This window comes from Patella vulgata, chromosome 3 (genome assembly GCF_932274485.2).
Source record: "Patella vulgata chromosome 3, xgPatVulg1.2, whole genome shotgun sequence".
In the NCBI taxonomy this organism is placed as follows: Eukaryota; Metazoa; Mollusca; class Gastropoda; family Patellidae; genus Patella; species Patella vulgata.
The window spans coordinates 9,044,755-9,067,459 of record NC_065881.2 but is presented as its reverse complement, the minus strand read 5'-3'; the positions used below and the strand labels follow the sequence as shown (position 1 = coordinate 9,067,459).

At 38.1% G+C, this 22,705-nt stretch overlaps 1 protein-coding gene across 1 annotated transcript in view; it reads left to right on the top strand.

The window, feature by feature from the left end:
- Nucleotides 1-22,705, top strand: part of LOC126815869 (hydrocephalus-inducing protein homolog) — a 48,625-nt gene that overhangs the window by 3,679 nt on the left and 22,241 nt on the right. The window contains exons 4-29 of the mRNA XM_050541871.2: nt 560-1,059; nt 1,555-1,622; nt 3,632-3,965; nt 4,697-4,886; nt 5,201-5,317; nt 5,852-6,004; nt 6,634-6,872; nt 7,952-8,096; nt 8,560-8,672; nt 9,266-9,416; nt 10,468-10,605; nt 10,819-10,947; nt 11,586-11,897; nt 12,936-13,043; nt 13,442-13,612; nt 14,376-14,585; nt 15,456-15,593; nt 16,540-16,857; nt 17,478-17,659; nt 18,107-18,380; nt 19,298-19,492; nt 20,181-20,327; nt 20,738-20,977; nt 21,405-21,507; nt 21,702-21,800; nt 22,295-22,438. Of these exons, the coding sequence (XP_050397828.2) occupies nt 560-1,059; nt 1,555-1,622; nt 3,632-3,965; nt 4,697-4,886; nt 5,201-5,317; nt 5,852-6,004; nt 6,634-6,872; nt 7,952-8,096; nt 8,560-8,672; nt 9,266-9,416; nt 10,468-10,605; nt 10,819-10,947; nt 11,586-11,897; nt 12,936-13,043; nt 13,442-13,612; nt 14,376-14,585; nt 15,456-15,593; nt 16,540-16,857; nt 17,478-17,659; nt 18,107-18,380; nt 19,298-19,492; nt 20,181-20,327; nt 20,738-20,977; nt 21,405-21,507; nt 21,702-21,800; nt 22,295-22,438 (4,918 nt within the window). The remainder of the gene's footprint in view (nt 1-559; nt 1,060-1,554; nt 1,623-3,631; nt 3,966-4,696; nt 4,887-5,200; nt 5,318-5,851; nt 6,005-6,633; nt 6,873-7,951; nt 8,097-8,559; nt 8,673-9,265; nt 9,417-10,467; nt 10,606-10,818; nt 10,948-11,585; nt 11,898-12,935; nt 13,044-13,441; nt 13,613-14,375; nt 14,586-15,455; nt 15,594-16,539; nt 16,858-17,477; nt 17,660-18,106; nt 18,381-19,297; nt 19,493-20,180; nt 20,328-20,737; nt 20,978-21,404; nt 21,508-21,701; nt 21,801-22,294; nt 22,439-22,705) is intronic.

The window sequence follows — 22,705 nt, the reverse complement described above, 5'->3', positions numbered from 1 at the left end:
ACCATGTGTTAGTCCCGAAATGCCGAAATGACCTAGTTTGTGTTGAGTGGACCTTACCCCCCCCCCCTCTCTCTCTCTCTCTCTAGTGACAGTAAGGTGTAAGTAAGAATTATTTACTGATATTAATACATCTCTATTATCTAATTTTCTTTAAGTATCTGGGTAAGTCAATATTTATATGTACTAAAGCAGTGATTCTCAACCAGTGTGCCACGAGATCTTCCTTAGTGTGCCGCGAAGTTTTGAACAGCACAGTAAGAAAATGTGAAAAAAACATGTGATCCCAATTGAATATTCACTGGTGTCTACTGATAAGTTCATAGCTGTGGTTTTCTTTATTTAGTTTGAGTCATTCTATGTGTCTATGACTAGTCTCTGTCTACGGTTATATGCCATCTGACTTACCATGTTTTTATTTTGCAAAATTCAAATATTTTTCATATATATTTAGCCAGGTGTGCCGCTATTTTTTCATGTGTTCCAAGGTGTGCCATTGGCAAAAAAAAGTTGAGAACCACTGTACTAAAGGTTTAAAAAGATTTCTTTTGATGTTTTTCAGCTAGTTCAGTCTGATAATATGATGTTTAATGACGATGTTGTGAAGATTGAACCAGTGGAGGGAGATATATGGCCGAACTCCTCCTTTAACGTTAATGTAGTGTTTAAACCAAACGAAGCTAAAAGTTATACTCGAACAGCATATTGTGACATAACAGGTCGTGAGAGTCGCCTCCCATTGAGAATCAAAGGTGAAGGAGCCGGTCCACGTCTACAGTTTTCTGTTGAAACGCTCGATATGGGGAACATTTTCATCGGTTCCGTTCATTCCTATGAAATAGTTTTAGCCAACAAAGGAGACATTGATGCTATTTATAGTGTTTTGCAAAGCCCGTTTAAATTTGGCCAGTGTTTTCAGTTTGATCCCGCTGAAGGTATCGTTATGCCTGGTGGTCATCAGGCTATCAGAGTTACGTTTTGTTGTCATCATTTGGGAGATTTTTCAGAAGAGTTTGCCTTCCAGATTGATGGTTCACCAGACCAATTAAAAGTTCTGTTTAAGTGAGTAATTTATTCTACCCTTGTAGGGGGCGTTGGGTGGCTTAGTGGTTCAACGTGTGCGCGAAATCACAAGGTCTGTCATTTAGTTGCGTGGTTTCGATACCCCGCTTGAACATGGAAAGGAATAGGGTTGCCTGTCCAGCCTTGTTGGTTTTCTCTGGGTCCTCCTGTTTTCTCCCACTGCTAAAGAACCCTACACCCAAATGAATTGTTGATATAAAATTGAATCGTTTATTATTCCCGAAATGACCTAGTTTGTGACGAGTGGAGGTTAGACCCCATTTCTCTCTCTCTCTCTCTTTCTGTGAAAAGGATGACATGCATAAGACCAGAGCAGGATTAAGGAGCCAGCTGACTGGGCTTCAGCTCAAGGTTCTTAAAAACCCTGACACGCAAGTGAATTATTGAAATAAAATTAAACCATATGTAAGTCCCGAAATGACCTAGTTTATGTCGAGTGATGTTAAATTCTATTTTTTTTTGTTCTTTTTTCAGGGGATCAGTAATAGGACCAACTTTTCAGTTCAATGTACCCAGATTAAAGTTTGGAACGGTGTCTTATGGTAAGATATTATTTTCTGACTTTTCTTTCTCCTTGTCCAAGATCCATTAAAAGTTTTATCAGAACGTCGAAACCAACAAAAATTTGCATTCTATAACAAATAATTGTCATTCTCATACTAAACTTAGGCTGTCTGTCTACAGTTAGCTCCACTTGAGAACAGACACTAAGCCAGTTGACCGACATTTTAAGTCCTAAATCCACGATTTTAGTCGAAAACCCTAAGGCTGACCTTAAAAATATCTTTGTTTCGCCTAACGCGACCGACTAACTAAAACCACCCCCGACTTAAATTATTTTATTGCACTTTTCCGCGATCTTTTTATTTTATTTTGTGTGTCAACCTGAAATATATCACGAGAGTTATTTCCCTTTACTATGGCTATGGTTTGATTCATTATTAAAACTGGTTGATCAAGACGAAAGCGTCATAGATGTCGCTTCTCAACAAAATGGTTGCAGACGAAAGCACGTCCATTCCCACGAAATGATTCTGCCTCTATGTCTGTGGGGCGTCGTTTTAAACATGACGACGATATTTTCAATATCCGTTTTCGAGAAAAATGAAGGCACAACCCGCACGATCGTTAAAAACGTGTTGAGGGAGTTTCAAACGTGAGTTTGTGGCAATTTGTGTGCGAGTCGTGCATCAAGAAAAATCCCGATGTCATTGATTTGTTTGCCAATAAAAGAAGACGAATGTTTGCACCCGGAAAATTATCAAGCTGTCAAATTAGCTCTTAAAAAAAAAATCTGAAAAAAAACCCCGACCTACCGACCCTTCTCCTCGATTGTGGGTCGGGTTTGGTGAAACAAAGATATTTTTAAGGTCAGCCTAAGTATACTCGAGAATTTTGAGACATATTTATTCTGCTTCCATTTAATGGAATTAAATACATTTATTTAGTCTTTGTGTGTATGCCAGATGTGAAACGGAGTAGAACCGCATTACAAAACAATATACTAATTTTTGGATATGGCGGCTATTCAGGGCAGAGATCTATTCTCGAAGTATGAAGTAGATGGATCGCTGTGTGCAGAATGTGTCATTCTGTGTTGTTATAACTTAGCTTTCATGTGTTTTGAGAATCCCTTGCAAATAACAAAATTGTGAAATTTTGTGATAAGACTGGAATACTTGAGTGACATAATAACAACCAGAGAAACCTAGTCGAAACGTCGCTCAAATAAAAAGCACTAATTGTATTCCATAGAAGTGGGAGGGAGGGGGGGGTGGATGGCTAAATGATTAGCTTGTGTGCTCGTATCATAAGGTCTGTCATTGAGTCAACTGACGTGGTTTCGATTCGGCGGTTATACGTGACGAGGAGTAGGGTCGCCTGTTCAACCTCATGGGTTTTCTCCAGGTCCTCCGATTTCCTCTCACTGCTAAAGACCCGTACGCGTAAGTGAATTATTGAAATAAAATTGAACCATATGTTGGTCACATGGTGACATAGTTAGTGTCAAGTGGACATTAAACCCCATTTGTCTCTCTCCATTTTGAGATTTACATGTAGTTATAGAATAAAAACAGAATTCAATTAACATTGAATACCGCTTGGGTTATTCAGTGGTTCACTCGAGTGTATCCCTGCCACATTCCACTCTATATCGCTCGTGGAATCCTTGCACAGGGATAAACTCGAGTGAACCATTGAATAACCCGAGCGGTATTCAATGTTAATTGAATTCTGTTTTTATTCTATAACTACATGTAAATCTCAAAATACACTGTACTATCCAGATTATCAAAATGAAAATCATCACCAATAACGTTAAAATTCATCATTGGTTCCGACCTTTTTCTTCCTTTTTTACAAAAATTGTGGTTGCCTAGTGGTGACGTCATTACAGTTTGACAGATTTCTGAAAGTGTCATCATTCTGGACAAAAGTAGTACGTTTTCAAGGCATTGAATACAACCATAGGTTATTCAATGGCTGTATTCAATGATATTTGCATGTTGTTATACAATAAATATAGATTATAACGTCACTCTTGTTTCAGGTTTCTTACACAAGGAATCATGTACTATGCTAAACACAGCCTTGGTACCGATGACATACCATCTGAGAGTTCCTGGAGACGGTACTAGTGAAAGTATATGTAGCACCAGCGAAGATGATACTGGTGATAGTAATCGTAGTGATACGCTATCAGTGAGCACCGATCCACCAAAAGAATTTGAAATAATACCAGCTGACGGAACGATTCCACCTCAGAGCGAGATAAAGATCACAGTTAACCTTATATCTAATACTATCAAGAAGTATGATTTGTTTATGGTCGTCGATGTCGAAGGAGTTGGAGATCAGATCCTTTCTCTGCCCATTTCAGCCAAGTAAGTTTGAAAATGAAACACAATGGGGTTTAATGTCTGAAACACCCGCCATTACTGTAGACGTGGACATCACAGTGTGTCTTCACTGTAAGTGCAAAGAAAGAACTGGATAACCTCGACTAAACTGGAAGTCTTAAATAAATGAAATGAAATGAAATGAAACGCAATGGGGTTTAATGTCCTACTGTTCTGCTCCTATACTGGGCTAAAGAAGATGGTCATAAGCCATATAGTGCGAGGGAAATTGTGCCTGGACAGTGGTGCTATTGCTTAAACTTATATCGAATTCCAACTGCCAAGGGATCTTTACGTGCACCAATGACAAGGGTGAACTTTGATGAAATGAAATGGGGTTTAACGTCCTACTGTTCTGTTCCAACTGGGCTAATAAAGACAGGCATATGCAATACTGTGTGCTATGAGGGAAGTTTTGCCCAAACATCAGCCCTATTTCACATTCCAATTGTCAAGGATGATTTTACATGCATGCCGATGTGTACAAGAGACTTTGGATTTTCGTCCCATCAGGGCAAAATTTCCCTCATAGCACATCATGGTGTATGATCGTCTCCATTAGCCCAGTAGGAGCAGAACAGTAGGACGTCAAACCCCCATTTCATTTCACTTTGTGAATTGTGCATGATTGAGGAAACTATTTATAAAAACCAATGTTAATTGCAGAATTCCATGTATGCTGAATATAAAAATTCATTTTGTTATTTTTTCACTAGGTGTATTGTTCCACAGATAACAGTTTTAAGTCCAATCTTAGATTATGGCCGATGTTTCCTACGTTATCCATATGAACATATGGCAAAACTACATAATGATACAGATCTACCAGCTAAATATGAAGTTATTCCTCAAAATGTTGAAGAAGATGATTTAACAGCAATCTGCTATTCTAGTCCAATACCACGGGTATGAAAATATATTCTTTAAGATCATAAGGTTTGTCATTGAGTCAAACTATACTAAAATCATCTCCTGTACAGCTACATGTGGCATTTATATTTCATGACAGTAATTTCCAAACAGATGTTTTCCAGGCCCCTTGGGGAGATTAGGTTAAAGAAGGAGATTAGGTTAAAGGGAGAGATTAGAAGTTTATTTTTGGCAAGCTTCTTCGTCTTTTCGCCAGAAATAAACTTTTGTTTCTTATGATTTGAGATACTTTTACAGGGTAAACTAATAAAAATAATATGATATTTATTAATGTATAATTGTTTTTGCAGGGAATTATAGCACCAAGAAGTATGTGTGGTGTTCCTATTATTATAGCACCTCAAGCTTTAGAAGAACAGATTGTTACTGCTTTTATCAATATATTTGGAAGTTCTGATATGCCCATGGTATGAATATTACATTATATACTGCTAATGTATATGTGACTTGTCATAGGAAAAGACATAAGTTTTTTAGTGACACGTGATAGCAAAATGAGTCGGAAGCAGCAAGTCTTTTAGTGACACGTGATAGCAAAATGAGTCGGAAGCAGCAAGTCTTTTAGTGACATGTGATAGCAAAATGAGTCGGAAGCAGCAAGTCTTTTAGTGACACGTGATAGCAAAATGAGTCGGAAGCTGCAAGTCTTTTAGTGACTTGTGATATTAAAATGGGTCAGAAGCCGCTTTTCTTTTTTGTAAACTTGACGGGACAAGGATTAGTGTAACCTGTCTTACCTTGTGGGTTTCCTCCGGGTCCTCGGGTTTCCTCCCAATGTTAAAGATGCAGTCGAATTATGGAAATGAAATTGAACCATATGTTTGTGTTGAGTGGACGTTAAACCCCATTTATTATTTTTGTTATTTTAGTTGAAGATTTTCAATTTTTATGTGAAAACAGAAATAGATATTATTGTATTATAAATAATTTATTTTTTTCAGCCAGTACAGTTAACATGTGTTGGAGAAGGACCAGTTGTACATGTTAAACCAGATATTGTTGACTGGGGTATAATACCCGTTTTAAAACCTTGTGAACGAACTATCATGTTATCTAACGAATCGTTAATTCCTGCTAACTTTACAGCTTATATGGTAAATTATACTTTCTTATCCTTCTTCATTAGCCTAGTCGGAGCAGAACAGTAGGACGTTAAACCACATTTCATTTCAATAGCCCAGTCGGAGCAGAACAGTAGGACGTTAAGCCCAATTTCATTTCATTTCATTTCTATATTCTACATATACATGGCTCAGGGAGTAAGGCGCTGGCTCACTGGGTTCCATCCAAGTTTTGGTCTGGAAAGTTCCCCCAAATTTTACAGCATGGTTTCAACTTAGCAGTGCGGTGGGGCTAGCAAAGAACAGTGTCTATTCATTCAGATGGAACAAAAAATCAACATCCTGTGTATTCATAAAAGAACCCTTGACAGTTGGAATTAATAATAAGAGTAGGCCGCTGTTTTGCTGTCATGTTAAAATTTTGCTGACCGCTCACTGTACAGTTTAAGCCTGTCTTTATTAGCTCACTCGGTGTAGGAAAGACACCTAATCGCAAGCAAATTATTGAAATAAAACTAAACTATATGTTAGTCCCGAAATAACCTAGTTTCTCTTCTCTTTATTATAATTTTTATGGAGTGTATTATAATGTCTTTAATTATGTATTTTAAATTTTGAAAAAATTAAATAAAATGTTTAATTGTGCTTTTGTCTTTTTCCAGTCACGTTCAAGATCTGTATTTTATGTTGATCCAGTCGATGGTATTATCCCCCCTGAATCCCAGTTTGAGGTTAAAATTACAGCTTACCTTGATGACAGTGTGCGATTTCAGGACAGATTACATATTAACTTCATTGAGAGCGGAACACAACAGATAACATTGCTGGCATACGGTCAGGGTACAACGATTGAATCAGATCCACCATTATCTGACATACTCGATCTGGGACCAAATTTCAGGTTAGTTTTATGGTATTTTAAACCCTTTAGCACTAGTAGGACGTTAAACCCCATTTCATTTCATTTCGTTTAGCGAGAGAGAGAGAGAAATGGGACTGAACGTTCACTTGACACAAACTAGGTCATTTTGGGACTAACATATGGTTCATTTTTTTATTTCGATAATTCGCTAGCATGTAGGGGCTTTAGCAGTGGAAGGAAACCGAAGGACCCAGAGAAAACCCATGAGGTCTGACAGGTGGCCTTACTACTTGTTACGTACAACCGGGGAATCAAAACCATGCCAGTAGACTCAATGACAGACCTTATGGTCCTGTATACACATTGGAGTGCACTTAAAATATCCCTCGGCAATTGATATTGGATATAAGAGTGGGCTGCCAATGAATTAACAGAAAAAGAAATATGATGATGAAGCAATAAATATAATTCACATATCAATGTCTACTTTAAAAGATACGAATCACAGAATTTATGCATATTTATTGACCAGAATCCAATCTGACTAAAATACAGATCTATATTTCGTTTCGTTGTTCTATACTTTCGATGGCCTCTACTACATGAAGATCTGACCATTTGTCAGACCTTTGATTAACCAATCAGCGTTGATGTTTCTAGTGGAATACCCACAGCTCCGAACATTGTGCGCCAAGAACTCACTGTAACAGACCATTTCATTGGCTAATCCCTCACATCAACCAGAAGCGGATTATATAACAACTCTTCAAGATCCTAGTGTAGTATAAAGACAAGTAAAACAAAATTTTGAACTATAAAAACCGAAACGCAATAGGATCTGTGTTTTAATCAGATTGACCAGAATCCAACTGTTTATTTTGATTTTTTTCGCCTGTCCAACCTCTTGGGTTTTCTCCGGGTCCTCCGGTTTCCTCCCACTGCTAAAGACCCCTACGCGCAAGCGAATTATGTAAATAAAATTAAACCATACGTTAGTCCCGAAATGACCTAGTTTGTGTCGAATGGACGTTAAACCCCATTTCTCTCTCTCTTATTTTGATTTGCATGTAATAATTATTAATAAAACTAAAAAGTCAACTTTTATGTTCACATTACAGTAACAGAACTCTTAAACAGACATTTAAACTTACTAATCAGGGAAGACGACATCAGCAGTTAGTATGGAGTACTCAAGGTTTTGGAACAATGGGCAAAGCTAAAAGAGAATTGGCTGCTTATAATCCACTGGATATGAAATTCAGGGTAAGTTGTCCCATAGAAGATATTTTAGAATCTTAGTAACTGGATAGAGCAATAAACTATAACATACTTTGAAACATCGCCCTATTCAATTTGTAGCTATTTTTCCAGATGTCTAGTCATTCGGATGGGATAAAAAACCAAGGTCCCGTATACACAGTGGAGTACACATAAAATATCCCTCGGCAGTTGGAATTCGATATAAGAATAGGCCATAGCGCCATCGCCGCGCAAAATTTTTCTCATAGCACACTGTATGATGTATGCCCGTCTTCAATAGCCCACTCGGTGCAGAACAATAGGACATTAAACACCATTTCATTTCTTCATTTTTTGTTTTTCCATAATGATGCGTTAGTGTGTTACAGTTTAGAGATGTTATAGTTCCAAGCTATTCCCACATTTTTTTTTTTTTTCATATACATTTTATTTCGATAATAAATTACAATAAACAGTTTATGTTTAGGATCGGCCGCCACCAATGGAACCACCAAGACCTATTTTTAAACTTATACCAACCAGAATGGATTTATCACCTGGTGAAAGTGCAGAAATGACCCTCGAAGGTTTTGTGGCATTGTAAGTTACAATAAATTGTTATTTTCACCTAACAATACTAAGAAGTCTTTTTGATTTTTGGGGAGTGGGGGTGAGGGCAATGGTTTAACATGTACACTTGAGGTCATAAGGTCTGTCATTGAATCAAGTGGCATGGTTTTGATTCCCCGCTTATACAAGGAGTAGGCTCGCCTGTCTAACCTGGGGTTAGCATGTGCACGCTGTATCATAAGGTCTGTCATTTAGTCAACTGGCATGGTTTCGATTCCCCGGTTGCACGTGACAAGGAGTAGGGTCACCTGTTCAACCTCGTTGGTTTTCTCCAGGTCCTCCGGTTTCCTCCCATTGCTAAAGACCCCTACGCACAAGCGAATTATTGAAATAAAATTAAACCATATGTTAGTCCCGAAATGACCTAGTTGTGTCATGTGGACGTTAAACCCCATTTCTCTCTCTCTCTCCAACCTTGTAGGTTTTGTCTAGGTCTGCCGATTACCTCCCCGTGCTAGACCCGTACGCTGTGCAAGTAAATTATTGAAATAAAATATGAAAGTCAGTGAGCAAATGGTGATAATATATTTAGTTTTATTCAATTTTTTAATTATTTATTTCAGACCACAGTGTGTAAAAGAAAGATTATTATGTCATGGTATATTAGGAAGACAAGGTGGTAAAGAATTAATCATGAAAGTTGATGTTATATCAGATTTTATCAGTCCGTTGTTAGAATTTTCTACTAAAAGTGTCTTCTTTAGAGTAGATAAGGTAATGCTCGTCATTTATTGTTTTGGTCATTCGTAAATTTAGTATTAAGAACGTGCAGGTGAACCACACTACACGCAAAACAAAACCATCAAGACAAACCCGTGGACAAGATAAACTTCAGGAGAACCTCACTACACGTAAAACAAAACCTACAAGACCAACCCACGGACAAGACAAACTACACAGACACCTCAAGAAACAATTAAAGGAGCATTATTGGAGACGTAAGGTCGCTTGTCCAACCTCATGGATTTTCTCAGGGACCTTCTGGTTTCCTGGGGGGTTGGATGGCTGAGTGGTTAGCGTGAGCGAACTGTATCATAAAGTCTGTCATTGAGTCGACTGGCGTGGTTTCGAATCCCCGGATGTACGTGACAAGGAGTAGGGTCGCCTGTCCAACCTCGTGGGTTTTCTCTGGGTCCTCCGGTTTCCTCCCACTGCTAAAGACCCCTACGCGGAAGCGAATTATAGAAATAAAATCAAACCATATGTTAGTCCCGAAATGACCTAGTTTGTGTCGAATGGACGTTAAACCCCATTTCTCTCTCTCTCTCTTTCTGGTTTCCTCCCACTGCTATAGATCTCTTAAGCTCAAGCGAATTATTGAAATAAAATTGAAGCATATGTTAGTCTCGAAGTGACCTACTTTGTGTCGTGTGGACGTTAAACCCCATTACCCTCTCTTCTCGCACTTGTTGTAGAAAAACCCCCATTGAATTTGAAGATAAAAGACAATAAATAGAGCTTGTATCACTGTTTTATTGCTTTCATTATTATACATTTTCATTAGTTTTAAACAGTATTATACATTTTCATTAGTTTAAACATTATTTTCATTAGTTTTAAACATTATTATACATTTTCATTAGTTTTAAACATTATTATACATTTTCATTAGTTTTAAACATTATACATTTTCATTAGTTTTTATCATTATTATACATTTTCATTAGTATTTAACATTTTTATTAGTTTTAAACATTATTCTCCTTAGTTTTAAACATTATTTTCACTAAACATTATTTTCACTAGTATTAAACATTATTTTCAGCTACCAAAAGATGAGTTATGTATTCAGTGTGAGGAATTGGTAGTTAGTAATGTATCAACACTACCATTGTCAACAGAATTAACACTTCAATATCCATTCCAAATATTACTAGATGACGGTACCTCGGTCTTAAAAACAGTAAGTTGTTGACTTTAACATAATGAGCGGTGGGGGCGAATTGTCAGGGAAGGAATTATACAGGGACGAATAGTTCCAGAGGACTAATTGTCCGGGAATGAGTTGTCAGGGGACAAGTTGTCCGGGAACGAATTGTCCCTTACCCTTTCACGACATTGATCTTAGTCTAAATTAAGTAAACAAATATATAACTGATGTTCATGTAAATTTCAGGAGGTACATTTGCAAGTTGGTGAAATATATAATCTAAAGATACAGTTTGATCCATCGTATAAAACAGATCAACATATTCGAACTATTGATGAAGTGTTACATATAACTTACAAAGAACATCCACATAAGGTATGTGACCTGTGATAACAAAATCAGTCGGAAGACGCAAGTCTTTTACGATATGAACAAAACAAAAATGTCATTGAGTCAAGTGATGTTGTTTTGGGTTCCCATATGGAGTAGGGTTGACAGTCCAACCTTGTGGGTTTTCTCCATGTTCACCGGTTTCCTCCTATGAGTTAATTGAACCATATGTTAGTCCCGAAGTGACCTTGTTTATGCCGAGTGGACGTTAAACCCCCATTTCTTTCTGTTGTCATTCTCTCCTTACATAGCCATTTGAACTGAGGTGTTGGCATAAATCATTCTATATTATTACTAAATCACCATTACTATCATATCACGAGTGTTCGTTGTATCATAAAGTCTGTCATTGAGTCAACTGGCATGGCTTTCGATTCCCCGGTTTTAAATGACAAGGAGTAGGGTCGCTGTCCAACCTCGTGGGTTTTCTCTAGATCCTCCGGTTTCCTCCAACAGCTAAAGACCCCTAAGCGCAAGTGAATTATTTAAATAAAATTGAACCATATGTTAGTCCCAAATTTACCTATTTTGTATCGAGTGGATGTGAAACCCCATTTCTCTATCTCTTTATCAAAATCTTACATAATGTATCCTTAACACTTTGTAATCTTTTTTTTATTCAGGATTATATTGCCCTAAGAGGAGAAGTCTACTTCCCTAACATCGAGTTCGAGAAATCTGTTGTGGATTTTGGATGTATCTTGAATGATACGGAAGTAACAAGATATGTTAATATTAGTAACAATAGTCCCATGGAAGTCAAATATAAGTGGTCATTCTTGATTGAAAATGAACCAATGGTATTATATCATCCTAAACCAGCTAGTTCACCAGTAGTAGTATTAGAGGAGACAGAAGTTTCACAAGATGCTGGTCAAGTTGTAGAAGTTATTATACAAGGTGAATCTGATGGTGAAGATTTAGCTGAAGAGGAGGTAAGAAATGAAATGAAATGATGGCGCTGACTCATGCGAATAATACAAATAATCTGAGCTTTTCATTTATGTAGCGTTATAGACCGCCCCAGATATGGAATTAAATGGTATTTAACTGTTCTACTCTGACTGGGCTAATGAAGACAGGCATATGCAGCGGCACTATGACCTACTCTTATATCGAATTCCAACTGTCAAGGGATCTTTTATGTGCACTCTAATGTGTATGAAGTTATGAAATAAAATGAAATGGGATTTAAAGTCGTACTGTTCTGCTCCTATACTGGGGTAATGAAGGCAGACATACGCCACACAGTGTGCTGGAAACTGCTAGGCTATTAGTTGCTGTAATTCAATCGTACATTTCAACAGAATGGTAGGAAAGATTAAATATTTGTCATAGATTCCCAAAGTCATAGTCACGTGGCATGGTTTTGATGTCCCGCTTGTATATGACGAGGAGTAAGCTTGCGTGTCCAACCTCTTTGGGTTTTCTCTGGGTCCTCCAGTTTCCTCCAACTGCTAAAGACCCCTAAGCACTAGATAATTATTGAAATAAACTGAACCATGTGTTAGTCCCATAATGACCAACTGCATGTTGGGTAGACATTAAACACCAGTTCTCTCTCTAAATCATTGAGTCAAGTGGTGTGGTTTCGATACCATGCTTGTATGTAATACCATGCTTGTAGGGTGACTTGTCCATCCTCGTTGGTTTTCTCTGGGTCCTCCAGCTTCCTCCCACCGCTAAAGACCCCTACGCGCAAGCGAATTATTGAAACAAAATTGAACTATATGTTAGTCCGAAATGACCTAATTTGTGTCGAGTGGACTTAAACCCAATTTCTCTCTCTTTCTCTCTGTATTTTGAGAGAAATTAAGGATGCCATGCATGAGACCGGAGCTGGATTAAGAGGGAGGCTGAACCATATGTTAGTCCCGAAATGCCCTGGTTTGTGTCAAGTGGCCTCTCTCTCTCTCTCTCTCTCTCTCTCTCTTAAAATTATAATGTTAATTTAGTTATGTTTATATATTTAGATGGATGTGATATTGGCGGAAGAGAAAGAAGATGTTAAAGATGGAGATGATAATCGAGATATAGATGGAGCTAGTGTAGCATCGGATGAAATTAATCATACTGAAAAGGTACAGGATGTAGATTTTACGCAAGTTCATCAGGATTTTCTGGCGTGGTTCTCCAGGACAGAGGCCCTGCCATTGCAAGGGAAAATGTATAGTCATTGGGATGGGATGATAAACCAAGGTCCTGTATACACGTTGGCATGCACGTAAAGGATCCCTTGGCAGTAGGAATTCGATATAAGAGTAGGCCATAGTGCCACTGTCCGGGCAATATTTCCCTCATAGCACACTGTCAGTGGTGTAGGGCAGAGGTCCTGACAAGGAGAGCTGTTTATTCGTCTGGATGAGATTAAAAACTGAGGCCCTGTGTGGCGGATGCTCGTCTTCATTAGCCCAGTCGATGCAGAACAGTAGGACGTTAAACCACATTTCATTTCATTTCACTGTATTTATGCTTTTAGGCCAAGTTAGAAGAAGAAGGAGAAAAAGAAAAGAAAGAATATGAGAGATTAAATCTGGGTAGCCGTCTGTCATTACGAGATGATGAAGAAGCTGCGTTAAAATCAAACCGAGCGTTGTCAGCGTTATTAGAACACGTTCCAGAAACACAAACTCCACTCAGCGTAGAAGAGGTTGGTTAATATCGTATTTTACAGGGTATAATATGTCGACGTGGAGTATTTTACAATTTTTCCGACCTCCATTCATATATGGGGGGTTAGATGGCTGAATGGTTAGTGTGTACATGCGGTATCATAAATGACCTAGTTTGTGTCGAGTGGACGTTAAACCCCATTTCTCTCTCTCTCTCTCTCCATCCGTATATAAGTCGAACTGATATACGTATGATTTTCAACCCCACGGGTACTATCATATTTTACAGGGTATAAGTCGACGTGGAGTATAAGCCAAATCGTCATATTTTACAGCTTTTCCGACCTCCATCTGTATATAAGTCGAACAGTATACGTATTTTGTCTAGGTGGAAGTGGATGTAAAACTTTAGGAACGAATAAACGGACAAATGATTTTCAACCCAAGGGTTACTACCCGTATTTTACAGGGTATAAGTCGACTTGGGGTATAAGTTGAATCGTCATATTTTACAGTTTTTCCAACCTCCATTCCTATATAAGTCGAAGTGGTGTATTAGACAAATGTTTTTCAACTCCCCGGTAGCAATTTGTTATTGAGTTTCGGGACTGTTATCTTAGCTACGCCAAGAAAAATTGGCCCATAATGTTGATTAATATAAAATAATCAGTTTACAACTGGTCAGATCTTCATGTAGTGTAGGCCATCGAAAGTATAAAAAATAACGGAACAAAATATAGATCTGTATTATAATCAGGTTGGAAATTAACGTAAATGCTAATATATTTTTTGGTTTTGCAGATTTTTGACATTCTACCTTTATATGGAACACTTCAACCTGGAGATACAGAGCAGATAACCTTGACATTTTATGGACATGCTGACATTTGGGGTCAAGTGAAAGCTCTATGTGAAGTGGAAGGGGGACCTACATATGAACTAATTCTAACGGGAGAAGCTTCTTTAGTAGAATACGAGTTTGATACGAAAGATATTGACTACGGGAAACAGGTAATATGAGTATTTATTGAACTTTGTTAATAGAAATGTTCTCGTGCAATGGGTTTGTTTTATGTTGTGCCCGTAACACCGAAACCTGAAGTGCTATAGGCCAACGCCTCCTAGCCTATGCTACTCCCCAGTCAGCAGAATTACCACTATTCACCAAATTTCAACCTCAGGACGTTCCCTACTGCAGCCGCCAACCGTGAATAGACAGACAAACAAAAGTCACAAAATTGAGTCAACTGGCGTGGTTTTGATCTCCCGGTTGTACATGACAAGCGAATTATTGAAATAAAATTAAACCATATGTTAGTCCTGAAATGACCTAGTTTGTGTCAAGTGGACGTTACACCCCATTTCCCTCCATCCACCTCAATATATAATATGGGTTGCTCCAAGGCCAGTTTCCCTAACAGAATTGAAGTGAATTGAAGTGAAGGCCTTCAGTTTAATATAATGGCTTGGAGATAGAGGCGTCTTCTCAATCTGGTGGGTTTACTGCGGATACTCAGGTCCCTTTCGATATTTGCGCATTTCAGACCATAACTTGAAATACAGGTCTATCTCCCAAAGATCTTGGTTCCTTTCGATATTGGCATGTACTGGACCGTAACATCTTGGATTGTGGCCCGATTATTTTTAGCTTGTGGACACTCTAGAGGTCATTATTTTTATTTGAATTTGATGAAACTTGAAATGTATGTTTATAACCCAAAAATCTTGGTTCCTTTCGATACTATGGCCCCTGATTGTTTCTCTTGTGTACAATTGAAATAAAATATTGTTTAAACAAAAAAACATATTCTAATAATCTGCTTCCTGAATTTTTTTTTATGTCAAGATATTTTATCTCAATGAAGTTTGTTTGTATTTCAGATGTATGATCAGTTAGCATCGTCGGAAATAACTTTATTAAATACTGGTAAAGTTGGTTTCACCTTCACAGGTCTGAACATGGATCCTGCTCTGGCCAAAAATCCAATACCAGGACAACCAATCATGATTCCACACTCAGTAAGTTTAATTAAAGATAGTAAACAAACTGATTAAAACACTTTCGATTCCCGGTTGTACGTGACAAGGAGTAGGGTCGCTTGTCCAACCTCGTGGGTTTTCTCCGGGTCCTCCAGTTTCCTCCCACTGCTAAAGACCCCTACGCGCAAGCAAATTATTGAAATAAAATTGAACCATGTGTTAGTTCCGAAATGACCTAGTTTGTGTCGAGTGGATGTTAAACCCCATCTCTCTCTCTCTCTGATTAAAACACAGATCCTAATTCATTTCGTCTTTTTATGGTTCAAAATTTTGTTTTACTTGTCTTTACTACACTAGGATCTGGAAGAGTTGTTATGTAACCCGCGTTCTGGATGATGTGAGGGATTAGCCAATGAAACTGTTCGTTATGGTGATGCACAGAACTGTGGCTAGAAACATCAACGCTGATTGGTTAATCAAATGTCTGATATCATAGGGTCAAAAGCCGCTCGTATGACACTTGATGTGACCTCCCACTACAACTGGTCAGATCTTCATGTAGTGTAGGTCATCGAAACTATAAAAAAACGTAACGAAATATAGATCTGTATTTTAATCAGATTTGAGTGTAGCGTAATATTTGTGGAATTTCAGTTCACTTTTGAAATATATATGTTTTAAGGGAGATTGACATTTTTTTCGTCCATGCCTTAAAAGGATGTGCCCCGTCAATGATTTTAAATGTTAGTGACAAAAATGTTGTTTTTGGAATGTGCTGTATCAATGATTTACAAGTAGGACGTTGAACCCCATTTCTCTGTTTCCTCCCACTGCTAAAGACCCCTATGTGCAAGCGAATTATTGAAATAAAATTAAACCATATGTTAGTCCCGAAATGACCTAGTTTGTGTCGAGTGGATGTTAAACCCCATCTCTCTCTCTCTCTCCTTCTCTCTCTGAATGCCATTTCATTTTTTATCCACAGGGTTATATTGAACCACATTCAGAACAAAAAGTCACTGTGAAATTTCTGCCCGATGTACCGGAAAAATTCCACAAGAGTTTCAGCATTCAGGTGGCTCACTTCGAACCAGACACCATTAATCTGTATGGTGAAGGAGTTTTCCCCAGAATTTCCTTGGATTTACCTAGAAATACGACAGATGGCGGTTACTATGAATCGGTGATGAAGGAAGCCAAAGTCAACTTAACGAAAGATGTTGCGAAACTATCATCTGATCAGCAGTTGACCAATCAGCCGTCGGTTAGAAATTCACTGCGAATGGTCGGACAGCATATTCAGGTGAGTACTATCCTTTTACAATGATTGAAATTAAGGGTGTTAAAGAAGCTCAACTCAAAGTCTCTAACTCAATGTCATCCAAAGTCTTCGACATTGAAAACACGAATTATTTGTCAATTTAAATCAACATTGATGTTGTGATCTTACCGAGAAAAGATGGGCTTCTGATGTCCAATATTTAAGACAAAATCGTGTACCATAATGCATTTCGGCGCCATTTGTAACAAATGATTCGAAGAACGAGGCTAGACATATTCCACAAGTCATGTCAAACGGTGACACCGTATTCTTATGTGGAGAGCATGCGCAATAAATTCTATTGGTGTAGATTGGAATAACCAAACGCTAGATATTGCCATTCGATTGGGGCATCCAGCGTATTTTGCCGAACATAACTGATTTGAATTTAGAGTAAAAACAGAAATGATTGAATGTAAAACAGTTTATATACATTCATATTACATTATTATAAGCGTTCTATCCATTTGTGTCCGTTTCTAGGTCTCAAATATTAGCAATTTAGCTCCTTTAAACCCCTTTTAAGTTCATACCTGGGGACAGTCTATACCGTTCAGATTATTTGTATTATTCTTAATATTGGTCCTTTTTTTCATTATCAGCATGAGTCGGCCCCATCAGAGCTTGAATTACAGATGGAGATTGAACGCCTGGCTGTAAGAGATCATGCACTAGAAACAGGCTACCAACCAATCAGAGCTTTTGATTCACCACCAAATAGTGCTGGAAGTAAAGATACCCGATCACTGACAGCAAGTAGACAACGGAAGAAGTCTAAGGCCAGGTATATATATAATTGCCACACAGTTTTTTTTAATATTGTATGCTCAAAGCCATGACAAATGTTCCAGCAACATTGAAAACGATAATGTTTTATGCTAAGTTCCCATTGTCGTGTGATGTGTTGCGGTAGGATTGTCCCTATTGAGTCCACGGTTTGATAATTATTTCAACAATTCACTTGCGCGTAGGGGTCTTTGTGGGAGGAAACCGAAGGACCTGGAGAAAACCCACGAGGTTGGCCTGCGACCCGACTCCTTGTGACGTACAAGCCGGGAATCAAATCCACACCAATGACAGACCTTGTGATCTAGCAGTTTAACGGGTGCGCGTGAAATCCTGGAAGCTGTGGTAATGTTTTATAATTTTATAATTTTTTGTTTCAGCAGTTTAACGCAAGCGCCTGAAATCCTGGAAGCTGTGGTAATGTTTTATAATTTTGATTTTTCAGAGCCAAACTACCAGAATATTTATTAGATCTTGGTTACGTTGTGCTGGGTACTGTTAAAACTCATGTTGTACGGGCTACAAATACAGGCTGGTTTCCAGCGTCATTTCAAGTAGAGAGAGAAAATCTGCATAATCTGGGTTTCCATGTGGAATTAGATCGTGTACGAAATCTACCAGGAGCACCAGATCATGAAACCGTGGACTTTATGGTGAAGTTTGATCCTCGAGGTGCTAATTTACAGCTAGGACCCGTAGAAACAACAGTTCCCATTAATGTAAGAAACCAATTCCTCTTATGGTTCACCAGAAAAGCTTCATTAATTTTTTAAATAATGCAAGGAATTATGTCAACATATCCTATCCATATGTATAACATGATGATCCTGAATGACAATGTTACCTGCCACAGGTAAATTTCAACAGGTAGATTTCCTACGTTCTCCGTGAGTAGTGGTAAATTTCCACCAATAAACAATCTGTGACGTCATTTTTGTCCTATAATAAAGAGCAGAAGGACTAAAATGATGTCATGGATTGTGTATTGGTTGAAAGTTACAACCACGGAGATTGGAGGAAATCGCTAACATTGAAATTTACCTGTGGCAGGTAACATTGACATTCAGGATCGTGTTATACTTACGGAAAGGATATGTTGACATCATTACTTGCATTATTTAAAAAGATTATGAAGCTTTTCCGGTGACCTTTATAATAATTTTGATAGTATTTTATACGTTCACTGTGTTAAAGAAGCATTATGTAAGTGCTAAATCTGTCTATAGTATGCCTTTATTTGGGCTTCAAAAGTTATATAAACTATATTTAGACATTTATTCACATGACAGGCCTATAATCAACTCTCCAGATTATTGTATGGTCGAAATTTAAATATCATTTTTTTACATATGATACAAAACAGGAAAAGATAATAAAATACAAAAAAAAACACAAAAAGCTTGATCAAATCTTAATATTTTACATAAAAATGGCCAGCAGGGGGCATTAGCGTTGATGTAACTAAAAATAAAAAGTAAAAGGACAATTGCCTAAATGATTTTACAATCCAGTTGCATATGAGAAAAAATGAGAAAATCTAACTTGCTAGATTTCATTTTGAAAATCAAAAGCAATGTGTAATTCCAGCGTGATATTGGTGAGAATATTTATTTGACGTTTTTTCTTTTGTTTTTAGATAATCAATGGACCACAAGTTATTGTTCGACTTAAGGCTAATGTAACCATGCCAGATATGGAAATATCAGACGATATCCTAGAGTTTGAAAACGTTAATTGTGGAGAAAGTAAAGTGATAACAGTCCAACTACATAATTATCAACATGTCCGCTGTGAATGGAGCACATTACAAACTGAAAAAGAAAGAAAACAGGTTAGTTATAAATAACTTTTATAATCAATAAAAGGAGAGGGGTTTAATATAGGCTATGCCTGTTCCCCAATCCCTATTCAGATACAAATCTGAATAAAATATTGCTTATAAAAAAAAAAAAAATTAGTACTTCAATACCATTACCAATCGTGGGACTGGATGTCCGAATGTTTAGCACGTGCGTGCTGTATCATAAGGCCTGTCATTGAGTCAACTGGCGTGGTTTTGATTGCCTGTTTGTAGTAGGGTCGCCTGTCCAACCTCGTGGGTTTTCTCCGGGTCTTCTGGTTTCCTCCCACTGCTAAAGATCTCTACGCGCAAGGGAATTATTGAAATAAAGTTGAACCATGTGTTAGTCCCAAAATGACCTAGGTTGTGTAGAGTGGACGTTAAACCCCATTTCTCTCTCTCTCTCTCTCTCTCTCTCTCTCTCTCTCTCTCTCTCTCTCTCTCTCTCTCTCTCTCAGATGATCAAGCTTTCTAACCCAATAGCTATAGATTATACAAATCATCGGTTTGTTCCAGACTTGTGCATAACTGTGCTTGCAAGCTAGATCTCGGGGTAACCCCCTCCAACCCCTCTTTCTACCCTAACACCCTCTCTTCACATTAATTATTATGACCTAGTTTGTGTTGAGTGGACGTTAAACCCTGCATTCACATTACAAATATAAATTTGTGCTTTCAGGCTGACAAACGAATTCCAATGCATTTAAGGCGCAAGATGCGACACGAGAAGAAAAAGTGCCAACATTTTGAAATGATGCCACCAGAAGGTTATCTAATGCCAGGCCAGAGAATGAATGTTCAAGTTAAATTTATGCCAACCGAAGAGGTAACAAGATTTAATATTTCAACAGATTGACATGTGCGTAAAAATATTGAAGGTGGGGTCGTGGAAATGCAAAAACGAAATGGGATTTAGTGTCCAGCTGTTCAGTTCAGACTTTGCTAATGAAGATGATCGTGGAAATGCCCCTGTGTTTAGACCCTAATCAGCAACGCGAGCTCCCGCGTACACATTGGACTGAACGTAAAAGATCCATTGGCAGTTGGAATTCGATATAAGAGTAGGTCGTAGCGCCGCTGTCTGGGCAAAATTTCTCTCATAGCACACTGTATGGTGTATGCCCTTCTTCATTAGCCCAGTTCGGAGCAGAACAGTAGGACGTTAAACCCCATTTCATTTCATCTTTCATAGTTAATCAAATTGTGAATAAATAATGTTGTTCTCGTAAATTTCAGAAATACTATGAGCATCGTATACCAATCCGAATTGGACAAAGCAGTCAGAGAATTTTATTACTCTGTCGTGGTCAAGGTTTGGAACCACGGCTTGAATTTGATCGTAACTTAGTTCAGTTTGGACCTATTTTACCTCACAGTAGTGGAGATGAGCAAGAGATTATAGTTCGTAATCCATGTAGCTTCCCGATAGAAGTTTATAATCTAGAGTTTGATAATACATATTTAGAAGAAGAAAAGGTGAGTTTAACACAATTACAGCAATGAATTATTTACAGCCGGGCCCGGAAGGGGGTGGTGTGTGGATGGCTGAATGGTTAGCACTCGCACGCTGTATCATACAGTCTGTCATTGAGGCAGCTGGCGGGGTTTCGATTCCCCGGTTGTATTTGACAAGGAGTAGGGTCGCCTGTCCAACCTCGTGGGTTTTCTCCGGGTCCTCCGGTTTCCTCCCACTGCTAAAGACCCCTACGCGCAAGCGAATTATGTAAATAAAATTAAACCATATGTTAGTCCCGAAATGACCTAGTTTGTGTCGAGTGGACGTTAAACCCCATTTCTCTCTCTCTCTCCTTATTTTTCTTTCTAACTTTGGTTTTTTCTCGATTTTTTTTTCTAACTTTGATTTTTTTTTCTAATGTTGATTTTTTTTTCTAAATATTTGTAGGTATTGAGGTTAATGAAAGGTTATGATGAATATAATACAATATTATTACCACCACGTCCGACTGGTGATAAATTACCACCAGAATTATTACAATATTACGATGGTAAGTAGTAACACTTTGATTACGAGATTGGCCATCCTTTGACCTAGAATATCCCCAATTACAGTGACATGAAATGAAATGAGGTTTAACGTCCTACTGTTCTGCTCCGAACTGGACTAATAAAGACGGGCATACCCGATACAGTGAGGAAAATTTGTGGGATCTGTTTTTTATCATATTTATTTATTTTTCAGACCAGATGAAACGTCTCGAGGAAGAAGAAAAACAAAGACAAGAGGTAGAGGATGCAGCCGAGGCAGCTCGTCAAGAACAAGCTGAAAAAGATAAAGAAGGTGAGATCAATGTTGTCGAATTGTGTAAATGTTATTTTATTATACCCCCATGTTTCAGTGAGATTTGGGAAGGGGGAGCGGGGTTATTGGATGGCTGAATGATTAGCATGTGCATGTTGTATCAAAGGGTCTGTTATTGAGTCACCTGACTTGATTTCAATTCCCCGGTTGTACGTGACAAGGAGTAGGGTCGCTTGTCCAACCTCATGGGTTTTCTCCGGGTCCTCCGGTTTCCTCCCACTGCTAAAGACCCCATCGCGCAAGTGAATTATTGAAATAAAATTGAACCATGTGTTAGTCTTGAAATGACCTAGTTTGTGTGAGTGGATGTTAAAATATCTCTCTCTCTCTCTCTCTCTCTCTCTCTCTCTCTCTCTCTCTCTGAGCCATTTTTTGGAACTGATATTCCTTTAAGTTTGTAAGAAGCTCAAAATCTTTCCAACCAAGCTCAAGTGAATTATATTTAACTGTGTAAATATTGTTTATTTATTGAGGAGGTGAAGAAACGGTTGAGAGTGAAGTAACAGTAGAAATATCACCAGTAACAACTACTACAGTACCATCCCGTGATGATATACCTAAACATCCAGTAGTACCACAACCACCACCACAACAACAACAACAAGACGATCTATCAGGTAATTATTATTATATCTTATATCCGTGGTTTTCAACCATTTTTGCCAACGGCACACCTTGGAACAACTGTCCAACCTCGTGGGTTTTCTCCGGGTCCTCCGGTTTCCTCCCACTGCTAAAGACCCCTACGTGCAAGCGAATTATTGAAATAAAGTTAAAAACCATATGTTAGTCCCGAAATGACCTAGTTTGTGTCGAGTGGACATTAAACCCCATTTCTCTCTCTCGCTCACCTTGGAACAAATGAAAATGATAGCAGCACACCT